Raw genomic sequence first — 24,726 nt, 5'->3', positions numbered from 1 at the left:
AGCGATGGACAAAAGCAGAATCTCCTGAATGCATCAAAAAAACAGATGCTTTTCAGCTTGTCCTGGAATCTGAAATGCCAGCCTGTGGCCTTTCACAATCCATAGCCTCGGTGTCTGATCTGAAATCAGACAAAGCAGCATCAAGAGCTTATTCCTTCCAGCCTGAGGTCACACATCAGGGAACACTATGCCTCACCTGCATCACTAATGCAGAAACAGTTCATTTTAAGGGTGCCCAGAACAGTAAAAAGGTTCCTGAAGCATTAGCGAAAGTTAGCATGCTGAGCAATTGTTAGCATAAGGTAGAAAAGTCTGCCTTAACTGCCGTTAGATTATTTATAATTGAATCACACTGGTTCAGTTCAATAAACCAATCCAAATTTGCCATTCCTGCTGGCTATGTTTACATGCAGCCTTATAGTCGCCTAATCCCACTGAAGAAGTTATGAACACAATTCTCTTTCAATTGAACAAGTTTTAGTTGTTGTTTAACTGGTGAATGTGCTATTTTCCAGTCCAGGTGATGCCTTAACCATCTGAGGTCAGCAGTCCATATAGAGCACAACTGGCTTCATTCTCAAGGTTCATAGGACGGCCCACTCTCCCCACATCAATGCTGGGCTGCTGGCAGTTGATGTGACACAGCTGGACAGTTTGCATTCTCCTCCAATGTGCTGAAATGTTCCATGGTGTTACATCAGCCACAGATTGCAAAGAAGAAGTGAACTGTCATCATAGGTTTCCCAAGGCTGTGGGCACTGTTTGTGGCTGAGGATGTGTATATCTGGCTATAACTAATACCTAGGGAGAAGACCTTAGGTAAAAGCTTAGGGATATGAGCACAGACTGACAACTCATGTACATGGTATATCCACATCGACACTAAATGTTGCTCTATGCATGCATTAAACTTTGAGTTTGATTACTTGTAGTTGCATGTTAATGAAGATTTTCACCAGTGTTGAGCAGTGTTTATTTGAGAGTGAATATAAATATCCCTGTCTTAATCTATAATCATAAAGTGTTATGGAAACTGGATTGGTTTAAAAAAAAAAAAAAAAAAACATAAATCTGCATGTAAACATAGCTACTGATGCAGGTACCTGAAAGGCAGGTGGTAGCTCAAGGTCCCAAATCTGTCTTAACCGACATTACATGAATATAATAAAAGGCCTATGGAAATTATAACAATTGTTGAATTCTAATAAACTCAATCTGCTCAGTCAACAGACATCGGTTACTTAACCAATTAATGCTTCTACAATGCATGGCCCAGCAGACTCTGCAATGTAATGAAATGGTAAGCAGACGTGGTGGATGTACTGCATGTTAGCCCCTGCATCAGCAAACAGCCAGGTAAGACCGCACAGACCCAGGCAGCAGTGTGTCCTGGTTCAGGGGAGATTAGGGGCTGAATCTGGGGGCTTTGCTGCTCCACTGCCCTGAGGGAGACAGGCAGTGTTGTGAAGAGGAAGTTGGAGTGAGGGAAGGGGGCTCTGGAGAAAAGAGGATTACTGGAGCATGAAGAACAGAGCTTACAGACCAGAGACACACCCTCGCCAAGAGGAAATGAAACATACACTGATTAGCTGCATAGGGTTAACCCCTAAACTTTATGGGACCAGTCGGCAGGTCCAGACTTCAATTATTTTCACAGCCATTATCTGGATAATACGTTTTAAGATAAGCAAGTTATTAAAAAGTCAAGAGTTTATGGGGTTAACTGGGACCACCACTGTCTTCAAGCACAGACAAAAAGAAAAGATAATTTCACTCCCAAATTACAGCCAAACAGGCTCTATATTTTAAACTGATATAAGCTGCTTTAGACCCATTCCCCCTTAGAACACAGGGCTTAAAATAACTCGTTTTTCTGATCTTTCTCACTTGTGCCAACCCTAAACTCCTCTTTTCTGACATGAGGTCATTTTCAGAAGCCCAAAGGCTTTAGGCACACTAGCAGCTTGGACTTTAGAATCCAGGTCCTACCCACCAAACACTAGACACCACATGAACATTGCTTTTTGGGCTAAACCCAGGTGGTCCGTTATGGCCTTTGCATAACCCAAAAACAGATGTTGAAATTTGGGCTGTGTTATGTTCTGATTTGGTTCGAATTTAGCTCAAGGTGGATGTCTTACCACTCTTCAACCAAATTTAGATGACTGACCAACTTTGGAAAAGTGTTTTCAATATATTTTCTGAGTTTTTCTTGGTAAGTACATATTTCAGTTTCTGTGTACAAATTATTAACCTCAAGTGTGATATGAAATCCCAGTCTCAGTCCCAGTCTCAGCTCTGAAATCCCACAATTCCAGCTCCAACCCGTTGTGAAATAGCTGACCCATAGGCAGTTATATCTGCTAAATTAGAGCAGTTGTACTTGAGGACCACATCTGGAAATCACTCAACTAAAACTACAGATTCCTTTAAAAATTGTAGGACTTGGAGTAGTCTTAGATATTTTACATGGAATCACTATTTCCTGCTACTTAGGAGATTCTACAGTAGAGATGTCCATGAAGACACACTTCAATGCATTGGTTTTTATTGTCCTGACAGGAAACACACTTGCAGCTTTCCTCCTTATGTGCTGTAACAACAATAAACAATTTTGCTTAAGATGTAAATGCTGGATTGAAAGTAAGATCTTCTTGATGTCTTTAAAACTTAGTTAGGAGTTAAGCATCCAGACATTTTGCTTGTTTGCTGATGCGCATCACTTTGTTTTAAGCGGGTGTGTTGTTGTTGTAGCCATTTTGAGAATTACAAGTCCCCACGTTTCATGTTAAATAATGTGTGATGTGTGTACTGGTGTGGATTTCCTGCTGCTGCATCATCCATGTGGGTGCTACACATTGGTGATGGTTGATTCAACTCCCTAATGTGAGGATCCCAAACAAAGGGAGGTCTGGGCTTTGGAGGTCTAAAAAAGCACTTTATAAGCAACTGTGATTTTAATTCATAAGGGGGTCTTCCTATCAATCTTGGACACATTGAGCAATGAAACGCAGCCAGGACCACAGTGGTCACCAATCCTACATGTGGAGATTGTCCTCAGCCATTCACACTGTTATTCAATGCTCTCTACCATTCACATTGCCACTTAATGTTATATGGTCTAGACACAATGTTCCAAACTGTTTTCCCCCATTAACATTCAAGAATGTTATAATTTATCTTTCTGATGTTTAATCTCTGTTCACCCGGATCTAACGTTATTCCTTCTGAGAATGATGTTCTGAATCTCAACTCTTTATAGCTGTCCCCTTGGACCCACATTTGATACTCAATGTTCTCCCTAATGCACACTGTTCTAGAAGGTTCTCTTCCAGTCATCTTGTTCTACATTATGAACATTATTTTACCATTCCCATATGGATGTTCATGAATATTCTCCCAATTCTTGACTACCATCCACCCATATTCCATGTTTGAAACTATGCCCTATTCACTATGAAGTGCACTATTTTGGGGTTCCATCATTGTCCAGTGTTTTTCAGTGACTAGTGTACAACAGATGTACCCTAGGAGTTTGCAAATAACCATAATACACTGTGCCAATTGGTTAAAACCCACATAAAGGTAGTATCTGAAATTGTTCACTACCCCCCTGAATTCAGTTCCCCATAATAGTGCACTACATAGTGAGTAATGTAGGGAATTGTGAATAAGAAGCACGTTTGAGCACAGATATAGTAATTCTAGATGGTGTTTGGAAGAAAGTATTGAGTCAGGAAATAGCTGCTAAAGACTACTTAATTAGCTTGATTGGAAAACTACTTTTCAGAGTTGGAACTGAAGGAGGGCAGATCTCCAGGTGACATGGACCACCTTGCTGTACTCCTGTGCTGTGTAACACAGATTCATTTGCAGTATTCTTCTTTGGACCAGTGGGTAGCTGCTTTAAATAAAAAAAACAATTCTTCTCAAAAATCAACAAGGGATCCCAATAAGGCTCTAGTAAGGGTTTCCAGTTTGTAGCCTTAGAGAATTGGTGTATTTACTTTCCCACCGATTACCCTCGCAGTCAGCCCATGATAGGTCTTTCCAACCCACTGTGGCAGCGGCCCAGGCAGCCTGGCACTGATGGAAAGTAATTCCCAGCCTGAGAGTCGGCCCTATTTTTAACCTTATCTAACAGGCAAGCATGGGCACGTATGTGGGTGTATACACACAATCACATGCTCACACACTCACTCCCTGCAGGGTTTTGGTTTTCTACTGTATGTTTTATGATACATAAATGAGAGACAAACTTACCAGCCAGGTGTATTGCAGTCTATTGCACCAGAACTTAAACTTAGCCCTGTCCCTGGTCCTGAAGTGGCCCTGGCTCTAATTACTACCCACAGTGAGCCAATGGAACCTGTTGTTGTCTATGAGAGTAAATACAAGGGCTCTCTTACTCCTGAATGAGCAACAGACACTGGTCAGAAATGTTTTGGTACATGTCTGATATGTGTGGTTACATTTACTATTTGTGTGATGCCAGAAAATCCTGTTATGTTCGTGTTTGTACTATACGCAGGCTTGGACCATGCTTGCCCTGAATACTTTTCTTGACTGTTCCCTTTTCCCCCACTCTGTGGGACTCTGTTAACTCTCACAACTCAACCTGGCCTACTTCTGCCTGCCCCCTGTTCCACTTTCTGCATTCCCTGCTTCCCTGCACACATTTTGGCTATTGCTCCCCTGCGTACAGCGAGGCTATGACTCACTCTATGACCGCACCTCAGTAAATGTGGGCTATGACTTCCCTCCATATAAGGATGCATAGACTGCGCCCATATATTCCTGCAGGCAACTTACTACAACATACACTTTCACAAACAAAAACAAAACCACACACACATACATACATGGATAAAGGTGTCCCTAAGAGAGGCTGGTGAAGCAGGTCATGCATGGGTGAGAGATGAAGGGGGGGACTGGGCGTGGGTTCTAATGAGTAACATTTCATCACAACATCGCTACAAAAGAGAGAGGAAGCCAACGTTCCCACACACAAATACATATATTTCAACAAACAGTACATTTAAAATACATAACAAGTTTAGACTTTTAACTAAGATCTCCTGCATGAAATGTTTCCAGACATTAGTTACATTTAGCAATGTTAGTTATGGATTTAGCCAAAACCCAAAGAATTTAAAATTTGTGTTTTTTAAACTTGAGAGCGACTGTGAGAATCTGTTACTTTCTGGAGGACAGAAAATAATGACTCGTGTACTCACTGGATAGAGCCTTCTCGTACGTCTTCGCCATCGACACAAAGTTCCTCAAGCAGGGGTTAAACTGCTCCATGATGGACTGAAACAGAAACACAATGTTACGTTAAAACAAAAGCAGAAGGAAACCATGCAGTCCTCATTCACTTAAACAACAGCTACACTAACTAGCAGTCAGATTTTGGCTCAAACTTCTCTGCTTCATGGTCCAGCTACATTTCAAAGTGTCTCATTCTTGACGAACAATGAATTTACAGCCATCCCTATGTTTACCCTATGCGAAGAGTAAACATCATCCCTATGCAGAGAAAAACATATATCTCCATTTTGTCAGTTGTTACCTTACTACATTTGGACATATATTGTATCATGGAAAAGCAATGGAATGGTGTTTTCTGGAGTGACAGGGTGATGGAGTTGAGTTGCTGGGTCTTTGTAATCCAGGACTAATCATCCAACATCTGTACTTGATCTCACTAACAATCTCGTGGCTGAATGTAACCAAATCCGTATAGATTTCCAATTTCAGACCCCCTCCCACACACAAACTCTCCCCTAAACAAAGCTAAAGTACAAAGCTAAACCAAACTGTGCAGGAGTGGTGTTTGTGAACAATGACTAATCAGTAAAATAATCAGTACCTAACTGCACTTAAAGCACTTGTGGCTGAATGCCATCAAATCCTAAAACAAATGTTATACAGAGCAGTTAGTGCACAAAGGCGATAAAAATACTATCAAATCAAATCGAATCAAATTTATTTATATAGCGCTTTTCACAACTGATGTTGTCACAAAGCAGCTTCACAGAATTCCAGTAAGACAAAGATTTGACATGAAATGTAAAAACAAATGTAAAACCCTCAAGTGAGCGAGGCCAGGGGCGACAGTGGCAAGGAAAAACTCCCCCAGCTGAGGAAGAAACCTTGGGAGGAACCAAGGCTCACAAGGGGTGACCAATCCTCCTCTGGTCAATCTACTGGTGATAACAATATCACAAATCCATTGGTTGTTAACCAAAAGCTAACTTGGTTTGTGTCTGTATCGCAGCTTAGGTTTAGAATTGAGGTCAGTGAAGTCTCTGGTGATTCAGTCATGTCCAGGGTGACTCCCCTCAGAAGGGTGGGCACAGAGTTGGGCCGAGGCTGTTTGGCAGTAGGCTGAGGTAGGCACAGGAGTGTGTGTGGTACTACATACTTCCACTGACTCACACACACACACCTACACTCACAGCTGCCCTTTACATTCCATTTGTTCCATCTTAAAAAACCCCTCATGATTGAAAATGCCCTCTCTGCATCAGAATAAATCTCCCTCTGCTCACAGAGTGAAGTGTAACCTTTTCCCCACCTTGTCCTCATTTCATGGGCTTTTTTATCACTGCCTGGAAGAAATATGGGCCACTGCTAAAGGGGGAAGGAGAAAAGAGGGTCCCAAGGAATTTGGGACAAAGCCACTGAATCAGGAAAGAGCTCAGACCATGTGGTGTGAGAATGAGGTCTTACACAACACAGTCACAGCATCAAAGGTTAAAAAAATACAAGAGAACAAGAGGTCTGAACGAGAGGGTGACGGTTTGAACGAGACGACTCCACTTCAGGTTTTAGGATGAGCTGAGCTGCTTGGGTACATAACTGAGGCCAAAAACAACTGATTTCTTGGGGATGGTGGAGTGTCTCCTACTGCTCCGCTTCTGTGAACAACAGAACAACAGAGACCAACCCTTGAGGTCCTGAACAGTATTGCAGGCTATATAGTGTTCACAAACAGACACAAAGGGGACACAATATCATAAAATCTTGGAGCTAGGAAAATCCTTTTTCCATGAAGCCAAAGACAAATTCTTCCTGTGGATGGTTCTTTGGAAGTTGGTGTAAGTAAATGCAGTGTGTGAGTGTAAAGACCCTTTCAGACGTTTAAGGAATCTCCACATAACGCTTCGAATGTAGTTCTTTATGTAACCACAAGTGGATAAAGTGACTAGGACGATGCAGAGCCCAGACCATCAAAGAAGTAGAAATGTAGCACTTGGACATGCTTCCCCATGGTGTATGTAATGCACCACTCTCCCTTGCCCTCATTCCGCCTGCCATTCCTTACATAATACAACAGCCACTTCTCCAAGAGGCTCAGCTGAGGTCTTTCAGCAGCACTGATCAGCACCAGCCACGGGCAGCAGCACAAACAAACACACAAATAAGCAAAGAGGGCCTAGGAAGGTGGTCCTGAGAGGGAGTGGGATGAGACAGACAGACAGAGACAGAGAGAGAGAGACAGAGACAGAGAGGATCCTAGATTTGGCACAGCAGATACACAGCTGATGAAAAGAGCCTGAGAAAAGTGGGGTTGCGTAATTAAAGCCAGACAATGCCTTCCGTAGACACTTTTCCAAAGAGTTATACAAAATTCACATCAATTAATGCAGACAGACAGACAGACAGGCAGGCAGACAGGAAACACAGATAAACAGTCAGTTCTCACAAGATGAAAAAGTATGATGTCCATTTATAATGTTCATTCATTCATTCATTCATTATCTGTAACCCTTATCCAGTTCAGGGTCGTGGTGGGTCCAGAGCCTACCTGGAATCATTGGGCGCAAGGCAGGAATACACCCTGGAGGGGGCGCCAGTCCTTCACAGGGCAACAGACACACACACACACACATTCACTCACACACTCACACCTACGGACACTTTTGAGTCACCAATCCACCTACCAACGTGTGTTTTTGGACTGTGGGAGGAAACCGGAGCACCCGGAGGAAACCCACACAGACACAGGGAGAACACACCACACTCCTCACAGACAGTCACCCGGAGGAAACCCACGCAGACACAGGGAGAACACATCACACTCCTCACAGACAGTCACCCGGAGCAGGTCCCTGGAGCTGTGTGACTGCGACAACTACCTGCTGCCCAGTTATAACAAATTATGTGAAATATTCAAAACTTTGGTTTGTAATAATAGCCTGTTCTATAAGTTGGAATAATGTACAAATCAACAGTAAAAAAAACAACATCACCTTCTTAAAATATATGATGCTATTCTCATCAAATGGTTCTATTAAATAAATTTTAATATATATATATATCACCTCACCCAGGCTGGAAATTTTAACAGCTTTCTGGATGAAAGAAAATCTCCGTGACTAAAGATACACAGCGACAAGTGACAGATATCAATGGATGATACTTGTAATCATTGTCTAACTACCGTAGAAATGAACTTTAATTACTTGATGCATCATAATTACTATATCATTACTTAATTCATCTACTGTATATATGAGAAACCTAATGCTAATTTACCCTACAACAGCAGCAATTTTCTGAGTAAATTTCCCCTGATTACACTGAGATTTTAAAATGCTTCCCCTCAGTGGAGCTTGAGATTTTCCTCTTGTACCTGGCTGGATAATTAGCTCTGCGTCTGCACTGCACTGGGGCTTTGTTTTCATGACCTACAAGTGGAGTGAGGTCACCGTGACCCAAATGCTGCTAGCTACACATGCATGTGTCTGTGTGTAAACAGCCAGTGCAGCTATAATGAGTCTTAAAGAGACTTAATCAGCAAGCACCTACAACTGCTTCAGACTGGTTAATCAGAGCCTAATCAACAGGGCTCTTATCAAAACACACAGTCTCACAAGCCTGCAGCGAGCAGAACAGAAAAACACCCTCGGGTGAAAGTTGGCTTCACCTGAAGAAAGAAGTACTCTAGTGTTAAAACCGTATTGCCCTTTAAAATGACCCGGCTGCACAAAAGTCCTGCTTCCAACACATCGACTTCAAGCCCTGACGGTTCGGTTCAGATGCTCCCACCCCTCAACAGGTGCCACCGCAACCACATCAGCTTCACTCACTTTACCTCTCTGTGATTTTCATTAAAACCTGTTTAATTAGAAACGCTCACTCAGTTTTTTCAATAAAAATCAATTTTAGATATTGTTTGGACCCAGTGCATTTTGTGTGGGATCCAAAATGAGAAGAGAATGCCATCTTCCAAACATTCAGTAAAACACCGCATCAGACAGTGAGCCCAAAGGGATTCACAGGCTTCCATTGTATGAATGATAAAGCCGCATAGCGGAGGTCAGATGTTCAGCTCAGTAAAGTGGCTTCTAACAGCTCAACATTATATAAAACACTCAAGTTTAAACGTTAACCATTCTGAGCAAACTCAGCAGATAAATGGCTAACGTTATAACCACCGTATACAAGTGCACTACAGAATAAGAGCTAAACACAGAGGATGTTGATGCTGATGTAACTAGTTAGAAAAAGTCAAAAAGTCACTGCACTTCAAAACATGATCCTGTAGTCTCTGCTCTACAGTAGCATTTATGCTTCATACACTCCTTCAAACTTAAAGCATTTAGTGCAATTCAGCTGAAACGCATACGGATCCTGTAGATTTACTCATTCGCTCATGAGCCGCCTTGGAATCATCAGGTACAAGGCAGGAACACACCTTGGACAGAGCGTCAGTCCATCACATGGCATCTCACACTCACACAAGTGGAGAGTTTCATGCACTCAAACCTGAGATGATGTCCCTCAAATAGCTTTGCTACTTAATTATTCTTCTGTCATTTTTGGCAAACCAGATTTGTACACAGCTCTGAAAACGGGTGCCAATACTTTGGGGGTTGGCAGAAAATTTTAAACCGCTGAAAGGAAAAATTGGAACACCCTTCTCTATCAATCAAGGAAATCCATTTATTCATTCATTGTCTGTAAGCGCTAATCCAATTCAAGGTCGCAGTGGGTCCAGAGCCTACCTGGAATCTCTGGGTGCAAGGCTGGATCACACCCTGGAGGGGGCGCCAGTCCTTCGCAGGGTGACACTACCTGTTGAGCCACCATGCCGCCCAAATCAAAGATATGACAGTCTTTAGAAAACCTATTTTTAATACTATAGATTAAAATAGTCTAACTGCAGTATGTTTATTTTATCTATAGATAGATTTGTGTATTCTTATTTTCAGCAGTTATCTCCCCATCACATGCTGGTGGTAGTGGACTGATGAGTAATGGCTGAGTGTCTTGTTGCACATTCACTCTTCTCCCCTCTCACATATGCCAGGATCAGGTTTCAGAATTGTTACACGCCAATCACACCCTGCGTGAGACAAATATAAACAAAATTTACAGAGCAACACCTCCCACCAAGACAGAATCACAGGGTCCAACTCATACTATTGACACTAGACACTTATAGACACAACACACACATACACACACCTATGTTTATGCAGGGGTTTCTAAGGTAATTTCTTACATGCTGAATAATGCTGTGAAAATTCCATCACACTGACATTTACAGTGATTACTGAGCCTTGATTTAACCCCAAACCTGGTTTATATCGAAGCGGGCAGGACACAGTGTTATGTAAGTCATTAATTTTTAACATTGCTCAGTAGTCTTTAAGGTGGCTGTGTGGTCACACTGTTAAAGTGTGATAGAATCAAATAGGATTCATCATGTGATACAAAGAGGCTCAAACCTCATAATAGCCTCGTTGAGATCGATATATCATTTGTATCAGTAATTTTTGATACAAAACTGTTGATATTGATGTCATGCAACAATATTGAAAGACACTTAAGAAACACTTTGTAGTAATTCTACTTTAAAATGACAGCTTCTACATGATTTTGATGTTCCACGGAGCTGTAACAGGGAGAATACAGCCTCTATTTCGGCAACGCCGGGTCCTGTTCTTGTGCACTGCACTAAGCAACTTCCAAATCACGGGGCAGAGGAATAGGTAGCGCTTGATGGCGCATAGCTCACAGGTGGATGGTTGCCTAGCTACAAGAGGAATCTAGCTCTTTTTCCTGGTACAGACATTATATGGCAGAGAGAGAAAAGAGGAATAAAAAAGTGTGTGTGTGTGTGTGTGAGAGAGAGAGAGAGAGAGAGAGAGAGGCCGTACAAGAGTTAATACTGGACTGAATTTACCCTTTAGTAGAGTGAGTTGAAACAGACCTGAGGACACAAGTTTGAGCAGTAAGTATCCGTTTCCCTGTTTTCATTTGTTGTGGCGCTACTTCGCGATGGTTCTGTTGACAAAAGTGTTTTAATCAGTTTCTGAGAGTTACTGAGCAGTGAGCCAGGGTTTGCAGCTGCTAACTTTAGCCAGAGTAGCTCACATTTTCACGTTAGACATTGATTTTGGTAATAAGTGCGTTTCACCTGTTGCTGTGTGGATTAAATGACTGAAGTTACACTTTGTGTCTGTGGAACCATAGCTTTGTTGAGGACAGTGTTATAATCAGGTTTTCGAGAGTTACTGATGAGGGCGAGTGCTAGCGCCTGCTTACTTTAGCCAGATTAGCTCACTTTTTAGCACTGGACATCGATTCTGGTAATAAGTGCTTTTCTGTTGGTTGCTGTGGTTATAACAGCTAGTGTATTACCAAAGTTACCTTTTATGGTTGTAATAACACAGTCCAGTGTGTATTATGAGCGATACATGGGTTTTACAGACATTCCGCCGGCTCAAAATCAGCCCCAGAGCCATTCGCTAATTTTGTAAACATCACTCGATGAGTGAATGAGTAAATGAGAGAGAGCGAGAGGTGTGTGTTTGTCTGTGACATAGAGACAGGGAGAGTGTGTGTGAGTTGTGTTTAAGTGTGTGAGCTGGCTGTGTTTAAGTAAGTGAGCGAGCGAGTGCGGGAGAGAGAGGTGTGTGTGAGACTTGATTTCACGACAGTACTGTAAAAAGGAATTACACTCAGCAGCAGGTAGGGGGTGCTCAGGAGACAAGAAAAAAGCCAATTCTTACATTGTATTCCTTTAAGTGCAGCTCCATCTGAACTAGTTCTCTCTGGAAAGGTACTAGAGATCCACGGAGTACAGATAAATCTGGCAGCTTTAATCCAGTATAAATCTGCACCGTCCATAGTCTGAGGTGGATTAGAACTAAAAATAGAAATCTGTGCATCCCATTAGGTTTAATTTGAGGGGGCGTGGCTTGTTGTGGATTTTCACACACACACACACAAAGAAATGTCCTGTCTTTTCTAAAGTTCTCTATGAGTGCTATAGGAAAATAGAACAGGAAAAAGAGTGGAACAAGTGGCTACATTTTCAACTTAAATATTAAATATTATCTTATAGTGTGATACATTTGAAAAATGGGATATTAGATGTGGTCATTAATGCCCAGCACATTTCAGCCCCATCTCGTCTCTCAATGGGGGACAGTATGAGGTATTCCCCCCTAGGCTCAGAGCCATTGCAAGTGCAAGTGGTGGCTGCTGGCTCAAATCAGCTCGCTCTAACAGGGAACGGAAGTGAACAGCACATCCGCAGCATTCCGAATTTACATTTCAGATGAGCTCTTATCCTCCCAGTGTTAGTGTGTGTGTGTGAGAGAGAGAGAGAGAAAGTGCCTGAGCCTCCTCCGCACAACAGCAGCAGCGTGAATCCCACCTCAGCGAGGTGAGACAGAGAAGGAATAAAAAGAGAGGGAGACTTCCGTGCCCATATTTGGCTCTGTCGGAATTCCCCCGCAGTCCACACTCTGCTGCAGTGTGTTCCCATTCTCCACACGTTTGGAGCGTACCACCTCATCACAGCCAGAAGGGGGAGTTCAGACGGGGCTGATTGGTAGACACTAATGCTATACATTAATCTCCACTTTCTGCAGCATTGCGTAATAAAGCTCTGTTGCTTGAAATATACAATATCATTATGTCTTATACTGTTCCACAAAATAACCACAATAAAACTACTAGAAGTGCACTGGCTCCAGTGTTCAACAGCCTTCTGCTTCCAGAGAAAGAACCCCATCCATGAGAACACCTTAATCCATTCAGAGAAAAGCAGCAGCTGCCAGAGCTCTGAGTGAATCAGAGCCAACAGACACTCACCAGTTACATCTGCAGAAAAGTAGCAGCCTGAATGAGTGAGGTGAGTAAATAAGTCAGTGATTGAGCAGGTGAGTAAATGAGTGCATGATTGAGTGAGTGTCTAAATGCAACAGTAACCTAATGAATGAGTGAATGAGTGAATTAAACAGCGAGTGATTGTGTACTGAGAAAATATGTTGACTCCTGCCGTTACCTGAGGCCAAGAAACTGCAAATAAAAACTTTCCAGAGTCCTCATTCTGACAACAGTCACAATAACTTACTCTCATCATCTGCCAGTCCTCTCCCTCACGTCCTCAGCTCTCTGGCTGTCTCCCCTGGCTCTGCACAACACAGTGATTACTCTCATTACTGACCCTCCTTTCCTCCAAACGAGCACATTAGTGCATAGACTGGAAGTGAGAGGTTTTCAGCCAAAATGAGAGAGAGAGAGAGAGAGAGAGAGAGAGAGAGAGAGAATGCAGGCTTTGGTTGGAGACATAAGACAAAGGCCTCAAAGAGAGATTTGTTTTGGGTCGTCACTCGTCCACAAAATAAGCTTTGAATCTGAAAGAGATGATTATCTGAAGAGCACATGCTGAGTTCCTCATGATGTGACGAGTGGTGCGTGAGTTCAGTGCTTCCTCAGTGTTACAACAAGGCAACACCATTTCTCAATATTTTCAGGTTGAGTTTATTTATTTAATAAAATTGTATTTCTTTGTTTATTGTCTAAATACTACAATGAAGTCACTGTATTTCTCCATTCATTCATTCATTCATTCATTGTCTGGAAGCGCTTATCCAGTTCAGGGTCGCGGTGTGTCCGGAGCCTACCCGGAATCAGTGATACCGTACAGTCAGAGAGAGACAGAGTGAGAGTGTGAGGAGTGTGAATGTTCTTGCTCTGTCCCTGTCTGTTCCTGTCTTCCCTCTCGTCCCTCATCTCTCCGTCCTGATACAGAACAGCTGCTCCGTGTCTCACCTGCACAACACCTACTGCGACAATGGCTCACTCACATTTTCCTTTTTTTTGGGCACTTATCCCATCCCTTACCATAACTATATCTACCCAAGACCAAACACCCTCACCATAACCCTAAAAATAACTTCTAAATCTCATACATAACCCTAACCCTGTCCTTAAAGCATGTTTTACCTTAAAATGCATTAGTTTACATTACATTGTGTGAATGGAAGAGAATTCCCTGTAAATGTAGTGCGTAAACAGGTTTTTCACTAAACAAATTATATATATATATATATATATATATATATATATATATATCTGGTACACACACACACACAACAGCCCTCAATATTTGCTTTTTTGATTTCTGACTGATATTCCTCTGAAGCACTGAGTCCATTGAACCTCGAATGTCATAGAAGTTTATAATCTCCAATAAAATATGAACAGCGTGACAGAAACTGCATCACATTTTAATAATCGGTGTGGGTTCTGACAACACAGCAGACCTATCTATAACATGAATAAATGACATTATAAACAATACTAATAACACCACTGTTATGAGCCCAGTTCGTCTGAACTTTAGTTCCCTCACGATGACTGCACCACAGCAGTGTTACACACTACAAAGTAAAAGCAAGTCAAACAATGTATGATTTCAGACATGTGAAGCATGAATAAAATGCCGCTCTTCTGGTTATCACACACACACACAGGTGGGGGCATGGTGCAAACCTTCATGAGCTACACCTGCCAGGCCAAGGATGTTATGATAAACACAGTAACCATTGTTTATTCTCTAGTCAGAAAGAAAAGATACAAAGCCATGCAGATAAACTATGTACATTGACCACAAGGGCTCCCTTGGGTGGTGGTGTCATAGCTCTTACTCATAGCTGCTTTACCATGGATTAACAGCCACGTGCTCCAGCCCATGTCAGAGTGGGACATGTTAATGCCATTCATGTTGATACTGAACTTGCCACTCGGACTTTCCCACCTTCACTGAGGAAAAACCCAAGACAGTGCCCCATCAATTGGGAATTCAGGATGATGTTCTCACGCTGGATGTTTGCTGCCATTTTGATTCATAAGAAAGATAAAAACAGTATTACCACCTTAAAAGACTTGATGGAACACATTCTTTACCAGTGTTTGGTGCGATTATTGTCAGCTTTTGGAGTAAAGCAGCCTTGCGGCATGGTGCCAAGTTTAGATTTACATTTTATGAGAAAATTAAGTGGCATTTGCATTCACCCTGAATACCTTCTTCCCATTGAATGGATGAACAAAAATGTGCAGCTCCTGTTCATCACCTATACTTTCTTACTTTAAACATGAAAAACACTTGCAATGTCTTTCCAAGTTTAATGGCTGTTTTCTACAACCACAGGAATATTTTGCTGTAACGGGTCCCAGAAACAACACTGATGTCTATCAAAAGCCTCCAGTCAAAATTATTAAGCTTTGGTACTGTCCCAAAGAACTGTCAACAAAACTGTCACTAATATTTACACCTTAGTATTAAACATGTAAAGTCTCTGTGGACTGACAAAGAAAGCATTCTAATATTCATTAAGAAAACTCTGAAAGGCTGTCCTCAAACATTTGATGAACAATGTATGTCTGTCACGGTCCCATTGCAGGACGTGACAGAATAAAAAGAGTCTGCCAGGAGCATGAAGCGCGCTGAAAAGCTTGTGTTTCTGTTGTAGAGATGAGAGTACAATGTCTGCAGTACACAGAACAGCAGCTTTACATCAGCCACACTGCGTCTCAGACAGAGAGCGGTGTCAGAGAGACAAAGACATCCATAGATTAATATTCAGACTGCTGACAACCTGCCACACCATGACACCTGTGTTAAAACATCCTGAAACCGGCTCCACAGAGCCTTCTGTTGACATTTACAGGTGACTAGAAAAGAACACACACCTGAACACCAGTCAGAACTCTCCGTCACACACACACACACACACACAGGTGGTGTTGATTTTGGAACAGAAGGTGTAAAAACCTCCTGACACTGAGATAAGCCAGCGGTCACACTGCACTGTATCTGCTGTATGCACTGCACAAGATGACTTCACCATATCGCGGCAAATGAAATCAACTTAAATCATATTGTATTTCTTTTTCCAATTAAATCTATCAAGTGAAATTATATCAGTGTGATTTAGCTCAGTTCAGACATATTTTCATTTCCAAATAGTGATGAAAATATATTTAAAAATATGCATATCCTATTATTGTGGCTGAACTCCATCTCAAAATGATAAATATTAGATAGATTACTTGCTGATGTATCATAAAACTTGACTGTGTGTGTGTGTGTGTGTGTGTGTGTGTGTGTAAGCCAGTTCACTCACACTTCTAACCTCATCTCTTTTGCCATTACTTTCATTAGCCACATGCTAATGCTCATTACCTATTCATAGTCAGCCTCATGGTCAAAGCCACACACTGAGCAGCAAAGCCATGCCTCATTCATCACATGAACAGCATCTCGGCTGGAAATGACCATAAAAAAAGCCCAAAGAGCTGCATTACATCCACAGTGGCTCCTTCACAGCAGCAGATGAACAGAGAAGATGAATCAGTCACGAGGCGCAGTGCTGGCTGTGACAGGGTAATGAAGTGTGTTTTGTGAAGTAAAGGAGAAGAGAAGGTTCACCTAAAGCCTGAGGGTCCAAAGGGAAGAGGACTACTCACCTGGGGCTGGAACTGGGGCACTGGCGAAGTTTCATACAAGACACTTGTCCAAAAACCAAATATATCAACAGGTAGTTTGCCCTTCCCTTTTACTGCAGTAACAGTCTCTAGACTTAAGACAGATTCACACTAGGTACTGGAACACTGCACTAATTTGATGACAATGAGCCATGAAAACTGTATTGAGGTGAGATGCTGATGTTGGAGAATTAGTTGTGTGTCACCTACTCCACTCCAACTCCACGGAGTGCCACCAGTCCATGCTGATCACAGTAAATACCACTGAGTGATATAAGAATCATTAATATGACACGTGATTCATTTGAACAGTGGTGAACTCCCCCAAATAAGTCATCCCTCAAACACCCCCCCCCCCACCCCAACTCACACACACACACGCGTGCGCGCGCACGTCCACCCTCACGTTCAGCCTGTGAGACGCTTTGCTCTCACTGGCAGATGCCCACTGAGTCACTGGTGAGTGCAGACAGGCGTCTTGGCTCTAAAAGGGAACTGTGAGATTACTAAGCAGCTGCCAGGCCAACCTCTTACTCTCTCTCCCTCACACACGTACACACACACACGCACACAAATAGGAATAAAAACTCTCACACACACACACACACATCATCATCCACATGAACACAATGCTTGTTAAATACCTGTGAAATATTGTGTTAAACATCAGAATTCCCCTATGTTCAGTGAACTACACTGAGTGAACTGAGAAAGTAAAACCCAGTCTCCACAAAAACAGATCGTGAAAAACAAGGGAACATGCACCCAAGCCATTCCGAGAGAGAGAGAGACACAGAGAGAGAGATACAGAGAGAGAGAGAGAGAGAGAGACAGACAGACGGAGCCCCTGTGCCAGCTCACTGAGACTGGCAGACATGTGAGGTGAGTAGACGCAGCCTTCTGTGTGTGTTCTCAGGTCAGCTGGTGTCGTTTACCTCCCCACTGCGCCCGCGGGGGCTTCATCTCTCTGTCTGTTAGAGAACGCTCCGCCCCTGCCGGGGGTCATAGCCTCCGCTTCTCAACTCACACAGATCCTGCAATTATTCCGCCTTCTCAGCGCGGGGGCTCAGACAGACAGACAGTGCAGCGAGAAAAACTGTCCCCACAATACCTACCCCAACACACACACACACAGTATCACACACACACAGTATCACACACACACACAGTATCACACACACACACAGTATCACACACACACACACAGAAAGAGCAAACCCTCCCCCGGCGTTTTTCAGTGCAGCAGCTCCTTCAGGATGTGCTCATTAACTCAGCCTCTATTCCCTCTTCCTCAACAAATCTCCCCAGGCTACGGAAATAATGATCCCCTGCAAGCCACCGAACCACTGACCATTCCCCAACTGCCACTGATCAATACACAAAGAAGACCCTTAAATCCTTAAACAAGTTAGAATATGTCAGATGAGCTATACAAAACATGTTCACGAAGCTATCTGCACAAAATCACTCTCACATTAATAGATATCAGCTCTCAGATATCAGTCTCTGTTATGCAAATAAGTTGTGGCTGGCCACGCCCCACCCATCCCATGTTTACACAGGTGAGGGGTGGTGCCAGGGTGGTTCTATACAAATTTCTTTACTGTGACATCACAAGAAGGGAGCCATCCAAACGGCTTGTACAAGCATATGATTCTTGATGCCAGAATCTTTCAACTAACTCAAAACCAATGGATATATATATATATATATATATGTAAGTGCTTGCAATGTTTATAGTAGCAGTAAAGACCCAAGTGGAAATACAAAAGCACGCAAAAAGTGAGTTTTCCATATGTCCCCTTTAATATAAGTTAGATTTGAGACCAAACTGTTGCATTGTCAGTCTGCAAACGCTGTCAGGTCAAACACTACTTATCAACTATATGACTATTATATAACTAACCAACCAACACTGTCTGTAGTGGAATGAAGATGTTAGCTTTAATGGGTTCGTTTTTCTTTCAAACTGGAGGCCTTCAAAGGGCAATAGATACCAGCTTTCACAGTGCTGTAGATATTAGCAACTGCTTAAAAAGGTACAATACGTCCCCTTTATAACTTTCGGTGCGTTCAAAACTGTTGCCCGTTCACTATACAGTGCACTATTTTTGGATTCCGCTATTTTGTATGTGTCTGAACACCTAGTGCACAATTTTCAGTGCAATAAAACAATCCCACAATGCACTGTGAAAGTTAGTGTACAAACCATGTACGCCAACCGACATTAGTGGATAGCAGATAATGCATACCCATAATGCACTGTGTTTTTTGGTAAAAACCTTCATGGGTTAGAGTCCAAAATCGTTCACTACCTTCCTGCATTCAGTTCCCTACAATAGTGCACTGTGGAGAATAGTGAATAGGGAGCCATTCCGGAATTCTGTGAAGCTGCTTTGTGACATCATTAGTTGTAAAAAGCACTATATAAATAATTTTTATTTGATTTAAACTTACATCGTCCCTTATCCACCAAATCTGGATTTTACCACAAGCTGGATTCTTTAGTTTTGAACTGAAGCTACAATGTCAATGTGTCTAATGTCTGGCTCCACACTACAGGCCAAAGTCAGGTCAATAAAGCAACTGTAGTAGTCTGACTATGGGATATCTTCCTAAATACAGCCCACTTGTTTGAGCACGTATCTCTGACATTATTTCAGTTTAAAAAATCTCTCTTCCTCCTCACTAGTGTTTGGCTTGAGGACTGCCACACTGTACAGCAACTCTCCAAAGCTTCCCATCAAATCTTGCAGAAATATAATCCCATGCCTGGATTAGGTGGTCATTGGCCCTGTCCATAAGAAACAAGAACATCTGGTTACGAAACTAAAGCTTCTCTAGCCTGTTTTGGCTTGAACCAACCTCATGGAAAGTCACTGTCTTATGAAATATCTTTCCTCAGCAGAGCGCGCATGTTCCCACCGGCTGGAGTTTTTTTTTTTTTCTGCTAGTCTTAACTTTTAAGGTGATGAAATCTTCAACCTGAAATTGACCAAGGCAAGATCTCTCCAAGGTGAGAAATAATAACTGTCATCTCATCCGCATAAAACTAAGGTGCACACACTCCAGCAGGAAGCCTTGTATGATTTAAGATTCCACTTTGGTGTATATTGCGAACTGGTGGATACTGTGGGAGTAAGAAACAGAAAGTGCTCTTTGGATCAATGATATGTTAAAGCCATTGGTTCCATGATTATTCTTTAAAATGAATGCTCTCAATGGGGCAATGCCCTGAAAGATTTTTTAAGCAGAATTCCAAATATGTGTATAATTAGGAATGCACTGTATATAGCAGATTTGTGTACATTAGAGCATTTCAATTTCACAGTCAACTTAGAGTGCATTCATTTCTCTAGCAGCTTTTGTTTTTAGATCCAAAATTCATTCATTCATTCATTCACTCATTGTCTGTAAGCGCTAATCCAGTTCATGGTCACGGTGGGTCTGGAGCCGACCCGGAATCACTCTGTGCTAGAAGGGGGCGCCAATCCTTCACAGGGCTACACACACTCACACCTACGGACACTTTTGAGTCACCAATCCACCCACCAACATGTTTTTCGGGTCGTGGGAGGAACCCGGAGAAAACCCAGAGGAAACCCCCGCAGACATGGGCAGATCCAAAATGGTTAAATAAATTATACATAAACATATCAATGAATAAAAGCATCTCTCCTTTCCATTAACATAAAAAGATTGGTAAATCATCCCTGTCCAATTAAAAACACGTATCTCCATTTTTGAAGATCTTTAGTTTACTACATCATTTGAACACAGCAGCTGTCCTTCACACTGTGTGAAAAGTTCATGATGAATGGACCAATAGAAACGCTCCAAAGTTATTTGGAATTAAATCTTTGTACATTCACTTCCATTGAAAGTTAAGAAGGTTTTCCCTTCTCCTGTAAAGTTACTAGATACATGTTTTTCACTGGACATCGACAATTCATTTCATAGTCATTCATCGTTAATTTAGATTCTGTACCCGCTTTCCTCATCTTGATCAGGGTTAGGGTTAGAAACCACTTAGAATCACTGGGCACAAGGCAGAGCACAACACACCAGCATCTCACCGAACACCGCAAACTCACCCAGTTGCTCACACACAGCCAATCCACCCACGTACACATGTTTTTGGACAGTGGGGGGAAACTGGAGCACTCAGAGGAAACCCACACAGACACAGGGAGAACACAGCACACTCCTCATAGACAGTGACTTGAGTCAAGAATTCAACCCAGGAGATCAAGATCATAATTATAAATGGCATAACAGCAGTGCCCTCAGATAAAACAAGCAACGGAACTGAGTCAAGAACAAGAACAACGGAACATCCGCCCTCGGTTTCTCCCACTGTGGTGAACATCTCTTCCCCTGATCAGTGGCTTAGCTCTCCCTAACAGAGAATAAGCCTGTGTGTGGGGTTTAATAGCCCCGATACTTAAGTCTCTAAACAGATGTCTGTAGGATTGTACTAACACGCCTCATTCAGCCGCAGTAGCCACCAGGACCTGGAGGCTCGGGGTGAGTCGCTTTGTTTAAAAGCTCCACACCGCACCTGCTCTCAGGTGTGGGAGCCAAAGGGATGAGAGGAGCGAAAGAAAGAGTAAATCAGCTGTGAGTGGGAGAGCGAGGGATCTCTCTGCTCTCTGGGGCAGTGTATTAGTCACTCACACCAGTGGGATCCAAACACACACTGTCCATCTGCTTCATCATCTCCACACTTTCAAACCTGAGCCCTTACGTATAGCAAAACGAGCACCGAGACTGTGTATACGTGTGTTTGTATTCCTGACTTTGTGGGGGTTTCTCCACTCACTTCTGGATTCATTTATCTGAGTGGCTTCATTACCTAAACATACATTTAACCACAGCACAGTAAAGCAAGCCTTGCATTTGAACTTGACTTTCCTGTTTGTCTTAGAAACCTGTGAAGGGAAGCTTTTTTGGTACGCGTCAAACAGATTTCTCCTCAGCACACAACACTAATTTATCATAGCCATATTTAGTTCCAACAGCAGCCAAACACATGCCTTAAATCACACACAGACACCAAATGACGACCAGTGAAGCTGCATTCCAGCACTTCATCTGGCTCTATGCCTAAGTCTGTAGCTTGTCCTATAAAGTTTTCCTGAAGTATTACCCGCACATTAAACCCAATAAGTTTTTCATTCAGTTTAAGAAGCTACTGCACTCTTATGAGAAAGAAGAGGGTCAAAAGATGAACCCACCAAGTTCATGCTATAAATCTCTAACTACTGATGACATTACACAGGCAAAGGCTGCCTCCCATTACCATTCTACATACTTTAAAACTTCACATAAACCCATGCACTATGTAGTTGTGAACGTAGGCATTAACAGCATGTTTATATTACACTTTAATTCTGCCATAATACTTTCCAATCCCTAAAAAAATGATAACATGTGGTTTGGGACACAGCCATGAACTGCTGACAAGGGTGTTCCCAATTCAGGAAAGTCCAAACCCTTAAAAACTCCACACTAATATTGAGTATCATGTGGTTTGGGACACAGCTATGGTGTCAAAATAAGTTCTAAAGTTCTGAGAACAAAAAAACAGAATCCATAACCAATAAATGTCATTTTAAAATTGAGAAAACTCTCATTACTACTATTATTATAAGAATATTTCTGTATTTAACAGACTATTTTGAGTTTAATATTGTTACCGCTACGTCAGTGAGAGCGCGCCAATCTGACACTGACTGGAAAAAGACCGACCGATAAACACAGATTAGCCGTTATCAACTATTTTTTTTTAACGATTATGTTTTTTAGTAACGCACAGTTCGTCATAGAGGCTTAGAGTCATTTTCCAATCAGGGTTAGGGTGTGCAGAATGGGCTGGTGGGCGGGGCTTAACATCAGCACCCAATGACTGTCTAGATCCCGACCCCCGTCAAAAGTCAAAAGCGAGAAATCTGGAGGCGAAAGCGAGACTGAGAAAAGGCGGAATAAAAGCAAAAACGAATTCTTCAAGGACATTAAACTCAAATTAGAGGATTATATACAGAATTATTGTCGTTACAACCCTGTTTTTATAAACTCTCAATGTCAGTTACAAAATGTAAATCATTGTTTATGGATTCTGTATTTTTTTTGGTTCTCAGAAGTTTAGAACCTATTTTTGACGTCATACACAGCCCCAGTTTGACACCACCCCATCAGTGGTAACTTCGCTTCAAGTTGTATATGCTGCTCCTATACAGCTCAGGTCCACCTTAAATCGTCCTGGAGTATTACACTGCAGCGCAATGTGGCTGTGCCCCAGAACAGGACACTGAATGAGGGGCTGTACGGCACTCACCTTGTAGACGTTCTCCGTTATACGGTGCACCTCGTCGGCTCGAGACATGTTGGTGGCTTCGGTCAGAACCATGGACAGGAGTTTCCGAGACAGAGGGACTACACGGCGAACGCTGGGACAGAGACGGAGTCGTGGAGAATGGGTGAATCAGAGAGAGGGAGGGAGGGAGGGAGAGAGAGAGAGGGAGCTGCGGCTGGTGTGACGCGGCGCGAAGTGAGAGGGAGAGAAGCAGCGGTGAGCCTTTTATAGCGGAATCTCTCACTCACTCTCACACACGAGGACCCACGCACTGCCTCCTCGCTGTTTCTCTCTCTCCTCCTCCCCTCTCCTCTCCTCTCGCGCGGAGCTCCGCCCACTACCGGGGGTGTGGCTTATGGAATCATTCATGCGGTACTCGGAGCTGAGCCTCAGAGCTGTGCACAGTCAGAGTCACAGGAAGAGTGCTGTCCACTGTAAGTGTGCCCGGATGTGCCTTAATTTCCTTCATTTTCTTTAATAAAATGTGCGTTTATCTTGTAAAAACTATAACATTAAATTCACCTCAGCTCCTCTGACCACAGAAGCACCTTAGCTCAACAATTACAGGCTGTAATCCATCTGTTGCTCGGCCTACCGTCTTCACACACTCACCCAGTCATTCACACTCACCCAGTTACTCACCACATGCACACACCTGTGGACAGACTCGCCACACTCACACCTGTGGACACATCCACACACTCACCTGTGGACAGACTCACACAGTCACCCTGTCACTCATGACACGCACACACACCTGTGGACAATTTCACATGGCTTCCTCTTCACCTGTTGTAACTTATAGACTGTTAAACACACTGAGCCCCTCACAGAAAGTGACCAGAAGTGAGAGTGAAATCCTGGACGTCAGGCCCCTGGAGCTGTGTGACAGTAACACACCCTGCAGAGCCATACACTCCCAAGCTTGGAACAGTTGAAAGTAAAAAAGAGGAAGAGAACCAGCAGTGAGAAAGATGAAGATCATCAGAAGGAAGATGGAACAAGTCATTAAGATGTAAACAAAAGACTGAGCAACTGAGAAGATTCAAGCCACAGCTGCAGTCTCTCTGTGAGAACGTCCTGCGGCGCCTGGAAACAGGTGAACCGTCCCTGGGGTGATGTCACATCTTCAGTCCATTACTTCATTATTGTAGCAGTGATGTTATAGTTTTCCACAGGACGTGTTCATTACAGTCTTTTTTTAATATTAGGGTGAGGTATAAACCAATTAGTCGTAACATAAGAATAATACATTTTTATAGAGTCACTGTCCATTTCTATAGGGTGACCAGATATGAGAGGGTGAAAAAGAGGAGGAGGGGGGGGTGGTTGATGAGCTCTCGCCCCTTGCTACTGTTGTATGCTAAACCTAAGTGTTTTACGTCTTTTACACCTTTATTTGTTACACACAGGAAAACATGGGAATTTCTTTTTTAATTCATCCGAGAACTTACATTTACGTTTCGGCACAGCTGCTCGAGATGAGGGTGAGTACATGAGTTTGCCTGACGTAAACTAGGACTACTGACGTGCAGACTGACCAATTAAATGTTTACAGAGAAGGTTATCGA

At 42.7% G+C, this 24,726-nt stretch overlaps 1 protein-coding gene across 5 annotated transcripts in view; it reads right to left on the bottom strand.

Annotated features, from left to right (window-relative positions):
* LOC136691632 (BAR/IMD domain-containing adapter protein 2-like) overlaps positions 1 to 23,274 on the bottom strand; it is a 75,727-nt gene extending 52,453 nt beyond the window's left edge. For all 5 annotated transcript variants that reach the window (XM_066664270.1, XM_066664275.1, XM_066664273.1 and 2 more), the window contains exons 1-2: positions 23,138 to 23,274; positions 5,238 to 5,313 (exon numbers count right to left, since the gene is read on the bottom strand). In XM_066664270.1, the coding sequence (XP_066520367.1) occupies positions 5,238 to 5,313; positions 23,138 to 23,209 (148 nt within the window). In that variant the 5' untranslated portion in view covers positions 23,210 to 23,274. The remainder of the gene's footprint in view (positions 1 to 5,237; positions 5,314 to 23,137) is intronic.
* Between the last annotated feature and the right edge of the window lie 1,452 nt (positions 23,275 to 24,726).

This window comes from Hoplias malabaricus, chromosome 3 (genome assembly GCF_029633855.1).
Source record: "Hoplias malabaricus isolate fHopMal1 chromosome 3, fHopMal1.hap1, whole genome shotgun sequence".
Classification (NCBI taxonomy): Eukaryota; Metazoa; Chordata; class Actinopteri; order Characiformes; family Erythrinidae; genus Hoplias; species Hoplias malabaricus.
The sequence above is the reverse complement of the archived record's forward strand: the minus strand, read 5'-3'. Positions and strand labels throughout refer to the sequence as shown.